The sequence below is a fragment of the Phyllopteryx taeniolatus genome, chromosome 9 (assembly GCF_024500385.1).
Source record: "Phyllopteryx taeniolatus isolate TA_2022b chromosome 9, UOR_Ptae_1.2, whole genome shotgun sequence".
Lineage (NCBI taxonomy): Eukaryota > Metazoa > Chordata > Actinopteri > Syngnathiformes > Syngnathidae > Phyllopteryx > Phyllopteryx taeniolatus.
The window spans coordinates 19,024,237-19,044,089 of record NC_084510.1 but is presented as its reverse complement, the minus strand read 5'-3'; the positions used below and the strand labels follow the sequence as shown (position 1 = coordinate 19,044,089).

General features: G+C 41.5%; 2 protein-coding genes across 5 annotated transcripts in view; one reads left to right on the top strand and one right to left on the bottom strand.

Moving 5' to 3' along the window:
• Positions 1 to 16: 16 nt before the first annotated feature.
• Positions 17 to 9,296, bottom strand: thumpd3 (THUMP domain containing 3). Of its 2 annotated transcripts, XM_061785187.1 has the most exons (10): positions 9,139 to 9,296; positions 7,733 to 7,949; positions 7,574 to 7,651; positions 6,222 to 6,656; positions 3,971 to 4,101; positions 3,321 to 3,390; positions 3,110 to 3,225; positions 1,948 to 2,052; positions 1,740 to 1,863; positions 375 to 709 (listed from the first exon to the last, which is right to left on the bottom strand). In XM_061785187.1, exons 2-10 carry the CDS (start codon positions 7,934 to 7,936, stop codon positions 521 to 523), a joined length of 1,452 nt encoding a protein of 483 aa, XP_061641171.1. In that variant the 5' UTR covers positions 7,937 to 7,949; positions 9,139 to 9,296; the 3' UTR covers positions 375 to 520. The 2 variants fall into 2 exon arrangements, with proteins under 2 accessions (XP_061641170.1, XP_061641171.1); XM_061785186.1 differs by lacking the exons at positions 1,740 to 1,863; positions 1,948 to 2,052 and having other exon boundaries at positions 17 to 709.
• Positions 9,297 to 14,032: 4,736 nt separating this feature from the next.
• Positions 14,033 to 19,853, top strand: part of srgap3 (SLIT-ROBO Rho GTPase activating protein 3) — a 79,373-nt gene continuing 73,552 nt past the window's right edge. For 2 of the 3 annotated variants that reach the window (XM_061785400.1, XM_061785399.1), the window contains exon 1: positions 14,039 to 14,538. In XM_061785400.1, the coding sequence (XP_061641384.1) occupies positions 14,475 to 14,538 (64 nt within the window). In that variant the 5' untranslated portion in view covers positions 14,039 to 14,474. Of the gene's footprint in view, positions 14,539 to 19,853 lie in introns of all 3 variants that reach the window. The other variant, XM_061785401.1, reaches the window with a different exon arrangement.

Sequence of the window (19,853 nt, the reverse complement as noted above, 5' to 3'; positions counted from 1 at the left end):
TTTTTCTTTCAACGTCCTCATTCAAATAAGTTTAATCATTTACTGTATCACACTGAACATACAGTAACAGTCAAAAGTTGGGACACACTTTTTAGTGCTATTGAATGATAAACCAAGTCCTGGTAATGTAAAACTTACTCTTCCCAAGACAGCAGCTTTCTTTTTTTTTTTACTTTTATTGATTGACGAAAAAGCCTGCAATAACTACTGTTTCAGTAAGTGTCATGAAATCAGCTTAACTCGGTGCCCATCAGTAGATGGGCACTGGTGGCCCACTTCATTACGAACAGCTACACATAATGAGAACAAATTTGTTACGGTTTGCTCTTGCATTAGAAGTGAAGTAAGCAAAAGGGTGAAAATCAAGGCTTTTCTTTTTGTTTGGCTGTTTAGCAAAATGAGACTTGGCCACTTGACATGAAAAGTGAATTTAAAAAATAAAAATAAAAATGTTAAGCTAACAAAATATAAGTTATGTTGATCCAATATACATGGGATGGTGCAAAAGTAAAACTGCAACCTAAGAGCGCTGGCTGTCGTCCTGAGCTTCTTGTGTACACACTGTCCCTCGTGATTCATAGAAATCTTCGGGAGTTTGGCCAAACACGGCGCCGGTCCGCCTGAGCAGGAACACTCCGGCGTGTAAACCACCAACATTGACCCAAACAGTGTGCTGCTTCCTCCACAGTCCCCCCATTCTGGACAGAGCCTGCAGAGCACATAAATCTCCATGAGTGCAAAACTCAAGTATAATACACCTGGTAAGAACAAGGGAGTATTTACAGAGCATTGAGAAATGCCAGCAACAAATGACTTCATTTTGAAGATATGGTATCAAAACTGAAGTAAGAAAATCTAATGTCCAAACTTAATTTGTCTTAATTGCATACTTGAAGTCCATAAAACAAGGGAAACATTTTAAAGTGGAACCTCTATAGTCCAATGTCCCAAGTTGCACAAAATGTAATTTGATGGGAATTTTCTGGAAAAATATGCCTTAAATCCTAAGAGTAACTCGCTGTGGCCACCTCTGATGGGACAAGTTGAAAGTCACAACATTGCTTATAAAGTTTAATGTTAATGTAATTATTATTATATTATTATTAATGAAATTATTTTCATTGTCATTATTGAAGTTGGAACAAATTGGAGGTTGACCAGCATCCAGCTGTTCCATTGTAATGTATATTTGATAGTCATAACTTGGCAGCACATCCAGCGCTTACAAGAAAACTCAGTTTTCCAGCTGTCTAGTGACTATACATGAACCAGAGTGAGCAGATAGCCTCAAATCCACATCAGATACATCTTTAGTTCCATATAAATAGTCAATGACACAGCATCTTGTGTGGCAGCAATGTAGCGTAAATGATTTATGTTTTGGAAGTGAATTCAATCTGCATCAACACCACCCGAGGTGTGAGCGGCGCCCCAGAACAGGCTGCAATCCTCTTGAGCAGACTGTTCAGGTGTGCTTGTGGCAGAGACAGATGGATGTGCCTCAATCTATGCCGCGAGCTCCCACTGCTGTGGAATTTCCCGCAAGAGGTCATCTCTGTTTCCTTTTGCCACCTGAGTTGTGTTCTGACTCACACATCGGTCACTTCCTTTATGGGACGTCACATATGCGAGAAGAAACCCACAGCCTCTCTGTTTGGTCTTGACCCGTGTGTTTGTGTGCAAGTAATATTTGCATGAGGCACACAACAGTGACAAACTCTCCATGACGAGGACAATACCTTGGAAAAGCATTTCTTGTCCTGTGTCAAGAGCACAGCCTTCCCAGACGCCGGCCTGCACACACGTGCCATTTCTCTCAGGCAGGACGGGTAAAGGTCCCAGTTCTTCTTTCTGGATCCCATCCTTCAAAATCAAGCATCTCAAGAACCTTGTACATGCTTAAGCTTTGCCATTTACTAGCTTTAAAACATGGTCTTGATTTGGTACCTCTTTCCAAAGGGCATGTCAGTGATGATGATATCAACTGAGCTGGACCTCATGGGTAAACTGGCCAAATCCCAGCGTACAGTGTCAATGGGCAGCCCAGGTGCACTGTTTTAAAAACAGGCAGTTCATTAAGTATGTCAAACAACAGTATGTCAAACAACACTTTCAAAATCAAGTTTCAAGCTTACAGGTTGTGGGCAATGACTTATTTACTCAAATATAGATAATCAAAATGAATGTTTTACTTTATGCTATAAATGAGTAAACATTTACTGTGCAACAACTGAAGGAGAGGAAATGAAATGTGAGTCCACCTCATCTAACCTTAAAACGTAGCATCAAGAATTTAAAAAGGTATTTCACACACCAGTCATTCGTAGGCTCATTAACTACAGAGTCCGACATGTTTACAGGCTTCCTTTTCCCACTGAACATGTCCTCTGATTTGTGGCAGCCAAGCTTGCAAATTGAATTAAATAAACAAAAGGTGCATTTTCACAACATCTCTAAAGACTAAAGAGTTCTAATGTTGTCTTGATTGACAAAGTCAGAGGGTATGATTTTACTAATAGCAATAGTAACATGTATTAATTATCACTATTTGAGGAGTATCAAAAAGAAAAGGATTTGTACAAATAAAGGTTCTCTTAAGAGACACTGCTCTTGCAGTTGTGTAAACATTCCTACGTACAACATGAGGAAATACGTTTTACTGTATGCAGTTAGGCAACCCGGTGACCTAGTTGTTAGCACGTCTGCCTCACATTCGAGATCATCTGGGTTCAAATCTCGGCTCAAGCTTTCCTTTGTGGAGTTTGTGTGTTGTCCCTGTGCTTGCATGGGAATTCTTTCTCCCACTTTCCAAAACATGCATGTTAGGTTCATTGAAGGGTCCAAATTGCCCATAAATGTGAATGTTTAGTGAATGGTTGTTTGTCTTGCTGTGTCCTGAGAATGACTGGCAACTACTTCAGGATGCAGCTCACATCTCGCCTTAATTCAGCTGGGATACTCCAGCTCACCCGTGACCCTATAGAGGACAAGTTCTATATAGAAACTGGATGAATGGATGCAGTTTACCATTATTCCTGTTAGGGACAGGGGTAGACTGTACTGCCATCCATCCATAGATCTGGTTTAAATAGATGTGAATGATGCTCACCCGCCCTTCTCTGCCTTCCTTTTCTGAATGTGACACACGTTGTTGACCGTGCGGTTTACGGCCATGTCATTGTTGTCTCCACAGATGTAAAAGGACGCAGGAAACTCTAAGGCCCCCTGGGGACGCACACATACACAAAGTTCAGATGACATGGAAGACATTAAGAGAAAGCTGTCAGCTCCGTGAAGAGGGCTTTGAAATGTTTTCTTACCTCCAAAGGTATTGCTCCAGTTCCACACATTGGATCAAGTATAATATCGGATGGCTGAGGTTTACACAACCTGTCAACACACAATCAGCTATGAATACAAACAACAAAAGCGATGCCCTTAGGCAATTTATAAGTCAATTCAAGCACCACTCTATATTCACTGTCATGCATCTGCCCGTTTGAAAACTTACAAACATGAAAGACTTCAATGACCCTAGATACACTCATGTACATGAGCTGTACATGTTATAGTTAACACCTTATACTGTATATTAAACATGAGATAATGATAGATAAGCTCGCCCTTTTATAAAATAAACAGCAACATAATGGTTCATCCAATCATAGCAGGAGCTGGCAGCGAGCACAAAGCTAACTTCCACCATCTTGTGGCACAGAGATGAACTGCTTGGAATAAAATTGCATCGTTTCATTCATACTGCTTTCATTGTTTTTTTATTCTTCCTTTACAGCTTACAAAAAAAAAATTATTGTTTTTTTTTTTTTCCCCACCTTCTGAACCATAGTTATGAAACCAATTACATTTGGAGCTAAATACTATCGAACTCAAGTTAAAATGACAGGAAAACATTTAATATGGACTCATACAGCACTATAGACCGAGCTTATCTAAATAGTGATATCTGTACCTGAGCATGCCATAGCATAAGGTGGAGCGCAGTGTGGTGGGTCCAAAGTGGCTGATGTTTCTTCTGTGAAGACTCTCTTCGGTGAGTGCGATGCCAATCACCACCTCAGTATTGTGTATATTCAATAAGACCTATAGAAGGGTGTGTTCGATCAATAGTCAATCAAATACCCTTGCACAATGTACTGATATTCAACAAAGAAGCTGTATCAAAAATTCTGCCGAATGCTCAGTTTTGATTGACACACAATTAATTATCGTGGTTGCAGTTTGCAGTGGAGGGCAATTACTTTGCATCACACGGAGAGGTTTTTCTAAAATCTTGCTCGTCTCATGTGACTAAATAAGGTAACCAAAACATTTTCAACACTTCTCCAAATGATTTGATGGCCCAGAAAACAAATCAGTTCTGCCCTACTTTAGGTTCCTTCACAACCCAGCATACCCACATGGGATTAAAAAAAAAAAATAGTTATTTGCTAAACTGCCCCGTGCCAAACGTTTGTTGGGGGGGGGAAAGGCTATGATTAATACAAATTAGAGCTGTATGACATAACAACATATATCTTAGTACAATATAAACAAAATCTACACTACGCCATAACTCGTTATCATTTATATTGTTATTTTGAGTGAAGTCTTGTGAATACTATCTGCATGTACTGTAGGTGTGAATGTGAATGGTTGTTCGTTGATATATGCCCTGCAATTGCCTGGCAACCAGTCCGGGGTGTACCCCGCCTCTTGTCAGCAGAGAGCAAGTCCAGTCCACCTGCGACCCTCATGAGAACGATGTGTATAGCAATGTATTGTTTTCAAGTCAACTCTGAAATGTTTAAGAGTTTATGCTCTGGACTGCATACAGTGGCGCTTTCTCTTTACACTGCACTGTTAAAGCCAGCTTTACAGATGCCACCTCTGCTGTTCAGGTGGTGTGGGTTGTGGTATTGACGTCTACTGAGACAGGTGGTATAAGTCATAATGTGTGATGTCATGTGTTGCTCTTTTTTTTCCCCCTCTCTCTTTAATTACAGTAAACCCTTGTTTATGGCAGGGATTAGATTGCAGACCACCCCCACAACAGACAAAATCCACGAAGTAGTAACCAAGTATTTATAGTATTATTTATATATATTTTAAACGTTTCGTGCATACAATTCATAACCAAAAATGATTATTATATTTACAACAAATGTTGCTTCCTTCATCTATCTATGTCAGTGACCTATCGTGACAGGCATAACAATGAAATTCTCTTCCACTAGATGGCAGAAGGTACAATTAACCTGTGAATGTGTCATTAAGTATACATTTTTGTGAGATTTGTTGGCCGTTGTGCTGTGAGATTGTAAAATATGCGCCTTTGTTCAATAATGGTTCAGGGAAAACCTGTATTAGATCAAGACAATTAGACAAGCTATTTAGTAGACTTTACGCCGATCTGATCTAATCGGTATCGGCCGATAATTAGCATTTTATGCTGATCGGGGGTAGGGCCAAATGGACGCAAACTCTGGACAACACACGTCCATATAGCTGGGACATTGAGAAAGTTAGAGTAAGCATGTCATTAACGGTATTTATTTCAATAAAGTAATTTAATTGCAGTAAGTTACCACCAATTATTTCTGTCATGTTTTAATGTTGATCTGACCTAAACTTATTTCAGTGGCCAATCCTTGAATGCCCCCTAGAGGTCATTGATGTTTTAACTTTTGTCTAAAATGCTAGAGAATCATTTTGAGCTGGGATGGGCTCCAGCACGCCTGCGACCCTAGTGAGGATAAGCGGTATAGAAAATGGATGGATGGATACAGTACTCAGTATACAGTACACAAGTATATACAATAAATGAACAAGTCATACAGTACACAAGGATATACAATTAATGAACAAGTCATGTAAATGGACACATTGCTCCATCTTGTGATCGGAACGGTGATCGATTATCGGTTTTTTAAACGGAGATCGGCCCCAAAAATCCTGATCGTGTAAAGCCTAATATTTAGTACTGTGAACTGGTGATTCTGTATACATGTAAGATAATACAAGTGTCATCAGCCGCAAAGGTCAAGTCAACACATCCAGATGAACTTGGTCTCATGCAAACTGCTTATCTTGAGGGAAAATATATGCTTTCCTATTTCACTACTTCAACTAAGCAGTCTAAATTATTTGACCAAGCAGTGCTTTTCTTGGCTACTACAATTGTATTCACTTTGTGTTGGTCCACTCAGAAAAAACATGCTTACCTCAATGTCAAACTTTGTCATGTCTGCTTTCCACTGGAAGAACTCCTGCACCGCTCCGCCAAAATCTCTTGCTGCCTCATTGGAGGAAAAGCTGTGCTTGTCTCCGGCCCGGTTGCAGGTCACACGGAACTTGATTATTTTAGGGGTGACGTCGGGTTCTGCTTCCTCAGAGTCCTGCGTGCTGGTCTCAGTGTCACGTGACTCCTCGGTCTTGTTTGGGTCATCAGCTATAGGGGGCTCCTCAGCTTGCGCCTTCGACTTGCCGTCAGCCGGAGTTGCCTTTCCGGCCTCATTGCTGGGCTTAACTCTGGCGCCACTGGCTCCTTTACGTTGGCCTTTTCTCTTTTTGAAAGTGCGGTTTAGTTTCCACACCTCCAAGGCGTTAGTCCACGGAAGCTTGGAGGCAAGCTGCTGCAGCTCTGCCAATGTCTCCTCCTGGATAAAACATATGCAGAGCTTAACGGCAATCCTAAATAAAAGGGTAAATTAAAAATGTCTGCATCCAAGGGAGTAATGACATTTGAAAGACGTACAAACGTCTGTACATGGAATTTTCCACAAAATTTAATTGTGTAAGAGAAATACAGTACAGTGGACGCCGGCTATTCGCGGGGAACAGGGACGTGGGATTTTTTTTTTAAACCCCCAAAATTCTTGAATAAGCGGGGACAAAACAGCCATTAAGTAAAAATGAGGGGGTGGGGGGGGAGGTTGACTCCACAGGTGACGAACTGCAAGTATACGGGGTCCACTGTATATACAATGGAAAGAATGACATATTATAAGACATTTTAGTAAATGGCAGAAATGGATGTTATGTAATATGAAGTAAGAAAGGGACCCTATTTATATTGGACTCATGCTTGTTCACTGATCATACTTAAATTTTGTTTCTATTTGGATCCTGTTTTGGCTGGACTAATATAAGCTCCTCCCCTCTCCAACATAGTGCCTTGGCACCAATTTGCCACAGCACTATTTTTCTATTAGACGAAGCTTTGGCATCACCTTGGGGCATCTTAGGGTGTTTCAGTACGAGTATAAAATCAACAAATTGGCATTTTTTTTTACATTTTTTTTTTTTTTTTTAGCAAATAATGGATCGGTTCCAAAATAAAATCTAAACTCCTGCCCGAAGTTAGCTGGGATAGGCTCCAGCACTCCCGCGACATGTGAGGATAAGCGGCTCAGAAAATGGATGGAACATTTTAACAGTAAGTTGCACATAAACAAAAAAACTGGCAAAAGCCAGACTCACTAGTAGCCCAGCCAGCAGACGAGGGCTTGCATGATCACTTGCATGCGCCGATAAAATTGCCTGATTTCACCAAGACAAGGTATAAATTATTTACCTTAGATTCCTTAAATTGGTACTGATCATTTTCATCGACAACCACAAACAGGTTGTCCACAGACCTCAGCAGGTGAACCTATGGGGACAGTTGATTCACAGTTAGCTGTCAGAGGCCTTGTACAAACAGCAGAATTTTCCCATCAAGCTTCCATCTCACCTGGAAGAGCTTATCAGTAGTAATGGTGAAGTAAATACGACCGCGGTCTTTACTTATGCGTGCTTCTACACCGATCTTCTCGTGGACCTCCTCTGCAGCTGTGTGTTCGAACCCTGTAGGTACAGTCGCCCCAATGGTGACACTGATGATGGACTCGAGCCCAGTGGGGGCCTGCTCGACAGTCCCATCTTCTGGGGAGGACATGTCCGTAGGTTTCCTGTCACGAGACATAAGGCTAATGAAGGTGGAAAATTATGATCATTCAAATGCACTGGAAATGCCAGGACGCTAGCGCGAATGTCGCCACTTCCCAATCCTGTAAAAATGCTAATTACTACTTTCCTATTAGTCAAGTTTTTGACTCAGTGATACAGTATGGCCCTGCTATTTCGTGTTTTTACCCAAGCATCTATGTTGTTTTACAGTACATTTTATAATCGATTAATCTTTTTTTTCAATTGGTTATGATTTTTTTTCATAAATTGGTTATGATTCAGTTACTGGATTGGCCTGTAACATGTCAGAAAATAGGCAAACATTTTTGTTTTACAAAGTAAAAGCAGATATTTGCAAATGTCTTATTATCATTAAACACGGATAGTCAGTCTGTCTCATGGAGGGCTACAGATATCCGAGTAGATCTACTGCTGAGAGGCTGAAATTCCGAAGATTTGGACAATTTTACGATTATTCGATTATCAAAATAGTTTTTGATCAATTTAATAATTAATTATTTACTGCACCTGTAGTATACCAACTCCTTCAAATGCCTTTGTATGTGGGAAAGGAGAGCCACAGTAGCCGATGCACTTTTCAGCTTTGTGAAACACAAAGCCCATAGTCACGCAGGAGCCGCAACCCACTTACGTCACACGATGATAACAACCTTTTCGTAAATAGGGTACAGTTTGAAGTTAACTCAGACTTTACAAAAAGGCCACACCGAAAATATTGAGCCCCATTGTCTAGTATTATGGCCAGAAATAGATGCATTTTTACCGGTTTCACAGATTAATAAGTTTCTTAATATTTATATAAAATGACATCACTGAAATAGTCTTTGAAAGATCTGTTGAAATGTAAATCAATTAATATCTGAAATTTTACACATGTACCATTTATATATAAGATGCTATTATTATTATTATCTAAAATATATGTGTTTCGTTATAGAAGACTGTCAGAACACATTTGCAGTTCGGATCAATAACTCTACTTGACGGTAGCAAAAAGAATACAACGGCAGTACTGCACTGTGGTGCAGTTTTCATTTCAACAAGAAGTAGCATTAGCTAGCTAATGCTAGCTTCGGGATTAAAGGAAGTTGTCACGAGTAAATCAGGACGCCGGCTCTTTGGAACAAAGCGCCGGCTTCACCAATAATCGTGCCAGTGCAATAAACATACCGGCTGAGTCGTCAATAGCGAAAACAATCTTTCACGCGTGCTGCTGGCTAACTTGCCAACCAGACGTAGTCATACACGAGGAGACATGTTTGCGCGTTGCGATTAGTAGCACCAACCAGACAAACACTTCTGGTTTAAGACCTTCACGATAAAACATGCACCACCACGGAACTAAATAATCTATTATTATTATTATTGTTATTGTAATTATTTTAAATGTTCCAATGTACGTAATTCACTCAATTAGTTCTCACCACAGCATACGAGGTAATAATTGTGTTTTCTACGCTTGTAAAAATGCAGAAATTTATGTTATTCTGAAAATGGAAACTGCAAATTGGAAGTTGTGTCTAACTGGTGCATGAACCATTTTCATTTTAATTGGCGACTGTTACTAAGTGCCTTTACTGTAAGCAATCGTCAGAGGGCGTCAGAATATAATTCTTGCCATTCTAAAAATTCGGACTATTTCTACAAAAAATAACTAAAATAATGATCATTTCATACTTTCCATGCACAAAACCAATGCACCGATGTCAAATGAGAATCTTTCTGTAATGTCCTCTTTTCTCCTTTTCAAGAATGCTACTTTTGAGCTCACGTGGTTTACAAGATCCTCAAAACATATTTAGCTTTCTGCGTCACCAGCATACTGCACTGCACCTGCTTCATGTGTATTGACTAATGTTATTGTTTTCTCAACTTTGTTTTTATTCGAGGCCAGCACCATTCTCTCCAACTGTTTACTGTGAAATCTGAGATCTGGGTGTGTATTGACATGAAGGAATAAAAGGTTCTACACAGCAGATGGCTGGTGTTGCATAACCTTAAGCATTTAATGAACACAGTTTCGGAAGCAACATTTTGCATGATGCTTAAAAGGAAATGACTTGGGAAGAATCTTCAAGGAGGTATAATTTATAGCTTTATTGTGTGGTAAAACATCAAGTATGCTTTCAGTTGATCACATGTGAAAGTACAAGTTTCAATCACGGTCACGTGCGGGCATTTCTACTGTATGCACAAGAGCCATCTCAATGAAAGCAGTTGAGTGATGACAGTGTAAATCAGAGTCAAGGTAGTGTCACAAACGACAATGGCGGCTGTCATCTCTTTGTGGATGCTTGTCTTGCACTCAGATCAGTTCATACAAAAGCTGTGACCCAGCGCCCACTGGCATTTTAGACTGTGCCTTATTGGATCCAATGCCATTTTTCACTTAGACGTGTCTCCATGTTGCATCAACATCTGATGGGCTGTTCACAACACAAACACTCAGCCCTTTCAGAACAAATTTGGACAACTCACAAAATCACCACTGGTGGATGACAGAATTACTTTATGTTGCACTTAAGCGTAGTGTGATGATTAACACAAATGCATACAGTAATTTTATTGAAATAACTAAATGAGAAACTGGCTCAAACGCATATCGGCATAGAAAATAGAAGGACATCTACATACCAGCCCTTTTAAGTACTAACCTACTGTACTGCATCTAGATTATCACTCACACACCTCAGTAATTAACAAACCTCACATTAAATCTCACAGTTGATTTTTATATTTGCTTCTCGTCCTTTATTTATTTAATTCAGCTGTTAAAAGTGTTAGCTCTGAGTATTATTTTCTCATTGCTGATACAGCACGGTGATCCTAGTGATGAGCAAGTCTGCCTCACAGTTCTGAGGTTCTGGGTTTGAATCTAGGCTCCAACCTCCCCGTGGGGAGTTTTCATGTTCTCGCGTAGGTTTTCTCTGGGTACTCCAGCTCCTCCACACATTCCAAAAACATGCATGTAAGGTTCATTAAAGACTCTCTACTCAGGGGTGTCCGAACTTTTCTTCTAAGGGCCGCATACAAAATAATTGAAGGAGGCAAGGGTCACTTTTACATCTTTTTTTCTTTATTCAACACACTAAACCAATTCATCAGTGCAGGTAAAGCTATGTGAAGCTATTTCTATTTTTATAAATACTGTGTGTTTAACAAGACTGGCTCGGTAATAAAGCAAAAAGTCATTTTCTTTTCAGGGTTTTGTGGTGGCCAGTGGCCCTGTATCCCACTTGAATAAATCCACCCCTGCACTTAGTTAGCGGCTGAATCACATCTTTACATTCAGAACCAAAACAGGAGGGTTATGTACTTAGCCGAACTTTGCATCACATCCCCGCAAATAATGTGTGATCGGTTAGCCAACGGTGGCCGACATTAGCACATCTGCCTCACAGTTCTGAGGACTCATGTTGAAGTGCCCGGGTGAAAAAAAACAACCACAGCAGCAGCAAGTTATTTTTTCTCCCCTCACCACCGTCCCCCCGTCCCCCTTCCCACTTTCCAAATCCCGGACTCGCCTGTGTGGAGTTTCCATGTTCTCCCTGTGCCTGCGTGGGTTTTCTCCAGACACTCCGGTTTCCTCCCACATCCCAAAAACATGCATGGTAGGTTGATTGAAAAGACTCTAAATTCCCCGTAGGTGTGAATGTGAGTGTGAATGGTTGTTTGTTTATATGCGCCCTGCGATTGGCTGGCGACCAATTCAGGGTGAACCCCGTCTCTCGCCCGAAGATAGCTGGGATAGACTCCAGCATGCCCACGACCCTTGTGAGGATAAGCGGTACAGAAACTGAATGAATGGATGTTATTTGACGCTACAAACACACAGCTTTTATTTTGGTATTGCTGGTTTTTGGCAGTAGGGATTTGCATAACTAAATTTTTAGTTCGACCTGAAACATTTAGATTTAGCATTTAAGATTTATATTTAGATATAGATTTAACATTTATATGTATATTTAAAATATTTCATGTAAATGTTAATATAAATCTTAAAACTAAAAATAAAAAAAATATTTATATTTAGATTTAAGATTTATATTTAGATGTATATACAGTATTTAGCATTTAAAAATATATTTAACATTTAGATTTGAGATTGAGGTGAAGCATTTAATATTTGGATTTAACTGTTAAGTTGACAAATATTGTTCTAAATGTGCAGAAAACTGAATCTCGAAAATGAACACCAGTTTTTTAAACACGTTTTGAAGGTAAATGGGACAAAATGTTGCTGTTATTTTTGCCGTGAGCAGCTTTACACCCCATACAAGATATTCCAATTTCACAGAGATGCTTTCGTAAAGTACATAGTTATCTACCACAAGACAATATCCCATGATGGTATTTATCTCACTTTCACATAGTGGGACAAGGGCAGTTCCCACACTCATTCTTTAGAAAGGAAGAGTAAGAGGATCTCACAAAGGATCTTTGTGCTACACAAGTAAAGTCGACAGCTTCCCAGTCCTCCGTCCTGAGATTCCAGAAGAGAAAGGAAGGGGTGAGTAACAGAAGGCTTGTGGGAGGAATCAACGTTTTCTCTGCTGACTTCTCTGATGTAGACACAAACTCATGAGCCACACTCTGGCTGTTTTTGTAGCTTTCCAATTGGCTTCACAAGTGTCTGCTCCCTCTGGATTTATCCCCAGGGACGCGTAGGTGATGCTTGAAGCTCCTAAACCATTGTCGATGGACATTTGTGGTTGCTATGTCAGTCAAGGTGATTATGGAATACAAACAAAGCATTTTTTCATTCATTCATTCATCTTCCGTTCTGCTTATCCTCACTAGGGTCGCGGGCATGCTGGAGGCTATCCCAGCTATCGACGGGCGAGAGGGTTGTACACCCTGAACTGGTCGCCAGCCAATTGCAATAATCCCCCAATAAACTGTAAGTAATCACTAACAGCGTCACATCCGGGAAAGTTTAATAGACACATCGACAGTCAGCTTGTGGCTGCGTGTTGCTGTCTGAGTCGCATAGAGACACAGATGCGTACTTGATTGACAGCTGAAGGGGAGCACTCAGCGGACACGCCCACACAGTCCACAGGCTCTTCAGTACTTTTCATTAATTGGGAGCCTTATTTCATACAATTAAAATGATAATTATGTATATTTTTGTAACCATTCAAATTTGGCAGGCTTGTTAACAACACTCTTCTCTGTGGTGTGTCAAATTTACATGACATTTTTTTGGCCGCTTTACTGGGCCTTTGAGTACAACTGAATTGTAACCAGGCAGTAATTCTTTCACATACCGCTCGTGTACCACCAGTGGTACTTGTACGACACTTTGAGCATCACTGCCTTAGTTTGCCATTTTATATATCGTTTAAAAGTGATGGAGTTGGAAAATATTTGAATGTGCATATTCTTATTTTATATTTTGGTCCATTTAACATTCATGCCATCCATCCATCCATTTTCTAGGGTCGCGGGCGTGCTGGAGCCTATCCCAGCTGTCATCGGGCAGGAGGCGGGGTACACCCTGAACTGGTTGCCAGCCAATCGCAGGGCACATAGGAACAAACAACCATTCGCACTCACAGTCATGCCTACGGGCAATTTAGAGTCTCCAATTCATGCATGTTTTTGGGATGTGGGAGGAAACCGGAGTGCCTGGAGAAAACCCACGCAGGCACGGGGAGAACATGCAAACTCCACACAGGCGGGGCCAGGGATTGAACCCGGGTCCTCAGAACTGGGAGGCTGACGCTCTAACCAGTCGGCCACCGTGCCGCCCACACTCATGCCATGTGCTATTTAAAAAAAGAAATACCATAAATCCGAAGCTGTACACACTTCACCCACTCTTACTTATTTGGGGAACTCATATTATTCTAAAGTAATAGTCAGTACTCGAGGGTTAAGATTACATGATGACTGTATTGATAATATTTAAGATGGGAGGCGCGGGTAGGTCGACAGGTATGATGTTGATACTGATTGTGACGAGGGTGGCGTGTGCGTGCACGCGCGCGCACGTGAGGGCATTGACCACGTGACTCTCTCGCTCATTTTTTTTTTTTTTCCCCCATTGCCTGCAGCTCAATTAGTCAGACCGCCGCGTGGTGTCGAATCTTTGTGGGCTTCAGTTGACAAGTCACACACAAGGAGCACGGAGCTGACTCATCACCATTTCTTCCCTCTTCCCCTGCCAACATGCCCACTTTGGAGCGCCTTTGTGGCTTTTGTTTCTCCTGATAACTCCTCTCCCCACCTCCCGGTCGCTGTTGGATTAAATTAAAAAAAAAAAAAAAAAAAAAAAAAAGAGAGAGAGAGAGAGAGAGCATTGCAACATCGGACCCGAGAGTTCTCCTCCTCAGACTGATTGCAACCGTTGTCGCGAAGTGCCAGCCGCTTTTGTTCGTTCAGCGAGGAAACGTCGCAAAGAGCTCTGCAGCTGTTGCAAGAAGAAACTCGCGGATTCCCGGCACAGCAGAGTCGCCGGAGCGCTCGACTTGCAGGCTCTCAGTCAGACGAGCAGAAGAACCATGTCCTCGTCCAGATTCAAGAAGGATAAGGAGATCATTGCGGACTACGAGACCCAAGTGAAAGGTGAGCCATGTGTTGGTGCACGTCACGTTCATTCACGTTGCCAAAACGCGCATACCTAACATCTCGCCGCTTCCACTTTTGAAATGGTTGTCATTACTTTTATCTGAAAGCATCCTCTCCTCGTTGGACTCGGCTGAACCTTGCAAAGCAGTCGCAATACCACCAAATCCAAACATCTAACAATGTATTCCCCCCATGTGCAAATGCATGTTCTCGTGCATTCATCCACAGGCAGTTGGATTTTTGTGGTGGATGATGACAATGTGGTTAGGATGCTGCCCCTGCACGCTCGTGTTGCCGGGTAAAATAATCCCTGTGTTGAAATGAGTGCAGGGGGGTTGCCTGGCTGCACCTTCTTCTCAACATTTTGGGGCCTATCTGGCCTCCAGCACTGATTCGTGGCATGTTGATCAAATGTTTGTGAACGGGCAGTGAAATGTACTGAGAATCATCTTGTTTTATTCCATTAGAGGTGTCATAATGGTTTTGGGTGGGCCATGGTGAGGAACAATCAAACTCTGATCATGCTTTGATTTGTTAAGTAGGCTTTACACGATCAGGATTTTTGGGGCTGATCACCGATCAGTGAGTTTAAAACAAACGATAACCGATCACCGATCCGATCACAAGATGGAGGAATGTGTCTATTTAAATGACCTCTTCATTCACTGTGTACTTAATTGCTCAAAAAATTATATTTATATTTACAATAAATAATTTGTTCCTCTATTTATGCCAGTGAGCCATAGTGACAGACAGAACAAATGAATGGTCTTCTATTAGATGGCAGGAAGTAAATACAGTAATTAATGTGTCCACTTTTTGTGACATTTTTGTTTGTTGGTGTGCCGTGAGATTTTTCAATTGTAAAATATGTTCCTTGGCTCCATAAAGGTTGGAAATCACCACTCTAGCCAGATCGTGTATTCTAATCAGTCACGTCAAACCAACATTACATGACAGAAATAATGGGTGCTAACTTATCCATCCATTCATTCATTTTCTGAGCCGCTCAGGGTCGCGGGCGTGCTGGAGCCTATCCCAGCTATCATCGGGCAAGAGGCGGGGTACACCCTGAACTGGTTGCCAGCCAATCGCAGGGCACAGACAAACAAACAACCATTCACACTCACATACACACCTATGGGCAATTTAGAGTTGTCAATTAACCTACCATGCATGTTTTTGACTTCACCCACACCGAAACTTTAGATCATGATTCAACAGAACGTTGTTTACGTCCAACCATTCGTGCTACCGCTAGCTTGCTAGGCCACATAACATTTTATTGCCTGCTTGTGAGCCGTATCGTATTAAAAGTACGTGAACATACCCGAAGCAAGCCAAGAACGTCCTCTCCTGTCCTGAGCACCGGTGACCACCAGCACACGTTTTCCCCCATTTTGTCCTTATAATACAGTCGAGCCAGCGCGCTCACTCTTGTTGTCGTCGCCACGGTAACAAGTGTATCCGGTCGCATTTGAGTTGACAAGATAAAGCCCAATGATCTTAAAAAAACGGGATGCCTGGGGTTTCGGAATACTAGATTTTATTGCAGTAGTCTTGACAGTGCAATCGTGAAAGAGCAAATTTGTCTTCTAGTCTGATCCGGTGCATTACATGTTGCCTGTCTCCGACGTGTTGTCTTTCCCACAATGCCAACATGTTTTTTTAAAACATCCATCCATCCATCCATCCATTTTCTGAGCCGCTTCTCCTCACTAGGGTCGCGGGCGTGCTGGAGCCTATCCCAGCTGTCATCGGGCAGGAGGCGGGGTACACCCTGAACTGGTTGCCAGCCAATCGCAGGGCACATAGAAACAAACAACCATTCGCACTCACAGTCATGCCTACGGGCAATTTAGAGTCTCCAATGAATTCATGTTTTTGGGATGTGGGAGGAAACCGGAGTGCCCGGAGAAAACCCACGCAGGCACGGAGAGAACATGCAAACTCCACACAGGCGGGTCCGGGGATTGAACCCGGGTCCTCAGAACTGTGAGGCTGACGCTCTAACCAGTCGCCCACCGTGCCGCCTTTTTAAAACATGTTTTTAATTTTTTTATTTTTTAAATAACTTCATTGGCCGTCAGATATTTACTACGTCAAAAGACACGTGACAAGGCTAAAAATAAACTAGCTTTTGGATTCAAATATACTGTGCACGCGGCAACGTGGAGTTAATGTCTTTTGCGGAGCCGATCAATGACGTAATTGATCGGATCGGCGAATTATGACATTAAGGCCGACCAGCCGATCAGCATAAAATGCTAAATATTGGCCGATACAGATCAGCCTGATCAAATCAGTGTAAAGTCTATCGTTTAGTCATTATCGACCAAACTGGGCCGTTCGCCCTCACATTGACGACATGTACTGATTTTTCCTTGAACAAGTTTTTGTTAGAAAGCTCATTCGGTATCGTAATTGGGGTTTTTCTTATTAATGCTGAGGGCATAACTTGTGATAAGTACTAGGTGTTATACACTAGCAAAACAGGTGCTAAATTGCGATCAAAGCTGTTTATTATATTACATTTCCGCATGGCAACCATTTTAGACACCTGCAATCCATTTGATAACACTTAATCTTTATAGACCAATTAGAGGTGCTGAAAAGTAATAGTGGTTGCTACACTGTATGGACAAAAATATAAGAACCCCAACAAGAAGTAAAGTACAGGAGGTTTGTCCATTCGTCAATGTTGAGCCTGAATCACAATCTCTGTTAGTCAATCCAAAGATGTTTAATGGTGTTGCGGTTCTTGATGTTCCTCCAAACCAAACGTATCTTAACATGCCTTTCTGGACATTCCATTGTCCACTGGGGCACAGCCTTGCTGGAACAGAAAAGGGCCTCTCTTAAACTGTTCCAATAAAATGTCTTGGAAAAAGATTTAAGATTTATGAGGGAACTAAGGATGCCGAGACCAACCGAGATTTATTATTTCATTGATTAACAGCCCTGTCCATGCTTTGGCTGCCAAGAATTAGTCACATTGGCAAATATTGACCGAAGGGTCATCCCTTTTAATGAAATTTAGAGGGTGTGCATATTCAACATCTTAACCAAAAGAGAAAGAGATACCCGTACATTGAACATTTTGGGTGATCCTTCATTTTTTCGCGGTTAATGGGGACCAGAACCCCCCGAAAAAGGTGAAAAACCGCGAAGTACGATCACAGGATAAATCCACTTGTGCTCTCATTGGTCGATGTCGCGCCGGGAATCAATCACGCGCTTTGTATGAGTGCCTGTGGCATGTACAGTACAGTGCAGGCATGTACAAAGCCTCTGAGTCAACTCATCTCTTTGTTTGGCATGCAGGGAAACCTTCTCTCTCATGCATCAACATGAAACAACGCGTCTTTCCGCAATATGGCTGCTGATATGGCTGTATTTTTTCAGTTTTATTTTTTATTTATTTATTTTTTTGGATGAATATTTTGGAAAAACCCGCGAAGCACTGAAACCGCAAAACGTGAAGCGCGAAGTGGCGAGGGAACACTGTATACATATGGTTCTCCCACCAAAAGTAAAACAGCATGAAGAAGGTTGCAACCTCATTGGACAGCGTTTGTCACATATTGTGCAAAGAAACTCAAATTTCCAACACAACAAGGCTGTCTGTTGTGTTACATATGCTTTTTTGCACCAGCTGAGATTTGTTAGTAAGCCCTTCTAATATAAATATAAAAACAGTTAATATACTCATCTGATGCAGACACAGATGGAAACTGTGAACACACTCTCAGATAAGATGAAACTATAAAATTATTAGTTACTATATTTCCAAGATCATATTTCACTGTAATTTTTGGCCTTTTTGGATCTTCCCAATCTATTCCCATAGAATCAATGGATTGTGCTTTGTCTAGTCTCCACCCTTACCACCGTAGCCGTAGTTGTAGCCCAATTGAGGGGTTCGAAAATGATATGGCATGGATTTCGTTATTTTGGTACCCGTCACAAGTAAGAAGAAAATGGTGCACTGAACTCTACTATTTTGTGGAGACTTGATATGCAGTAAGTTGTGAATGGACTGATCTGGAGCCAGCTTTTCCTCAAGTGGTTCTTGGGTTCAAGTTCTAAAACCCAATGGTTCCATTTATGTTACACCTCAGGGGCTTTTGCTCATCATCAGGTCCAGATTTAGCATCTCAAAGCGCGAGAGCTTGGAGATTTTCTTTGAGAAAGTGCCACCATGTCAATGTTCATCTTATTTTACTGTTCACTGCTTTACCAGAGGCCAGTTTTGATCATTCTTGCATCAATTATTCAGCTCAGATGCCACAGTGCTGTGGATGTAGCGGAGCCCGGGTTGCTTTAGCCTGGGTCCTAGAACTGCACGAGAAAGAGGAATGCTAATTTATGGTTAATTTGTCATTCACCGTTCGTGCGTTGCATAGACTGCAGGCACAGAGGGCTCTTCACCTCCTCAGAACAATGGCCACATTTGAGATGAACCAACCAGTGAGTGGGGGCTAATGACATTCACATTGGAAATTGCACCTGTCTTACTTTGACTTATGGCTTAATGGTTCATGTGGACACAGCAGAAGGGGCCCTTGCATCAGAGTGTCATTGATTGGTTCATTCCAAGATCACAAGGTTGCTTTATTATGTATGAGGCGTAATAAGCGAGCGACATGAACAGAAAATCAGTAGTGTAATAGCAAAGCAGAATCTGGCAAGCTCCAAAAGAAGTAAACACCATGAAGTGAACTTCATTCATATAATTGTAAAGCACAACAAAGCCAAAGCCTCCTTCGCTTTATTCAAGCCATTCAAGGAGCTACATCATGCATTTCCATGTCAATACTGAGGCTGGTTAAGTGTGACCGACTCGGACTGGTACTGTGGAGCTCTGGCCGCTGACATTTTTGTAAGATGTTGGTGGCTTGCTGTTGAGCTGCACACACTTCATGTAATTTACAGGTGTCAAAGTCAAGGCCCGCGGGCCAGATCCGGCCCTCCGTGTCATTTGATGTGACCCACAAAAGCTTGCGCCAATTTTTCAAAACTCGCCAGTAAAATGATAATAATCGAATGCAGGGGCAATTACAGTATGTAACATTATAGGGTGATTATTAGGGTTCTCAGACTGAACATGGGACATGAAGTGTAACTGAAGGGAGAAACTGAAGGGTAACTGAATTTGGCTCCAGTCAGGTTTCCTGGCACGTTATACCTCTGGGAATAGTGTCTGTCTTCTTTTATTTGTTTATTTATAAAAATCATTTTAATAAATTTCAAAACTACATTAGACTGTAAGTTGTTTTGCATGTTTCCATCAAGGAGTCAGACAGCTTCTC

Excerpts from the sequence above, each read along its gene's own strand:
- thumpd3 (XM_061785186.1), bottom strand. The coding sequence starts at position 7,936 with ATGTCCTCCCCAGAAGATGGGACTGTCGAGCAGGCCCCCACTGGGCTC. Across the intron at positions 6,657-7,573 it reads ACCAATTTAAGGAATCTAAG|GAGGAGACATTGGCAGAGCT; the intron begins GTAAATAATTTA and ends TGTTTTATCCAG. Across the intron at positions 710-3,109 it reads AGGAAGGCAGAGAAGGGCGG|GCTCTGTCCAGAATGGGGGG; the intron begins GTGAGCATCATT and ends TGTGCTCTGCAG.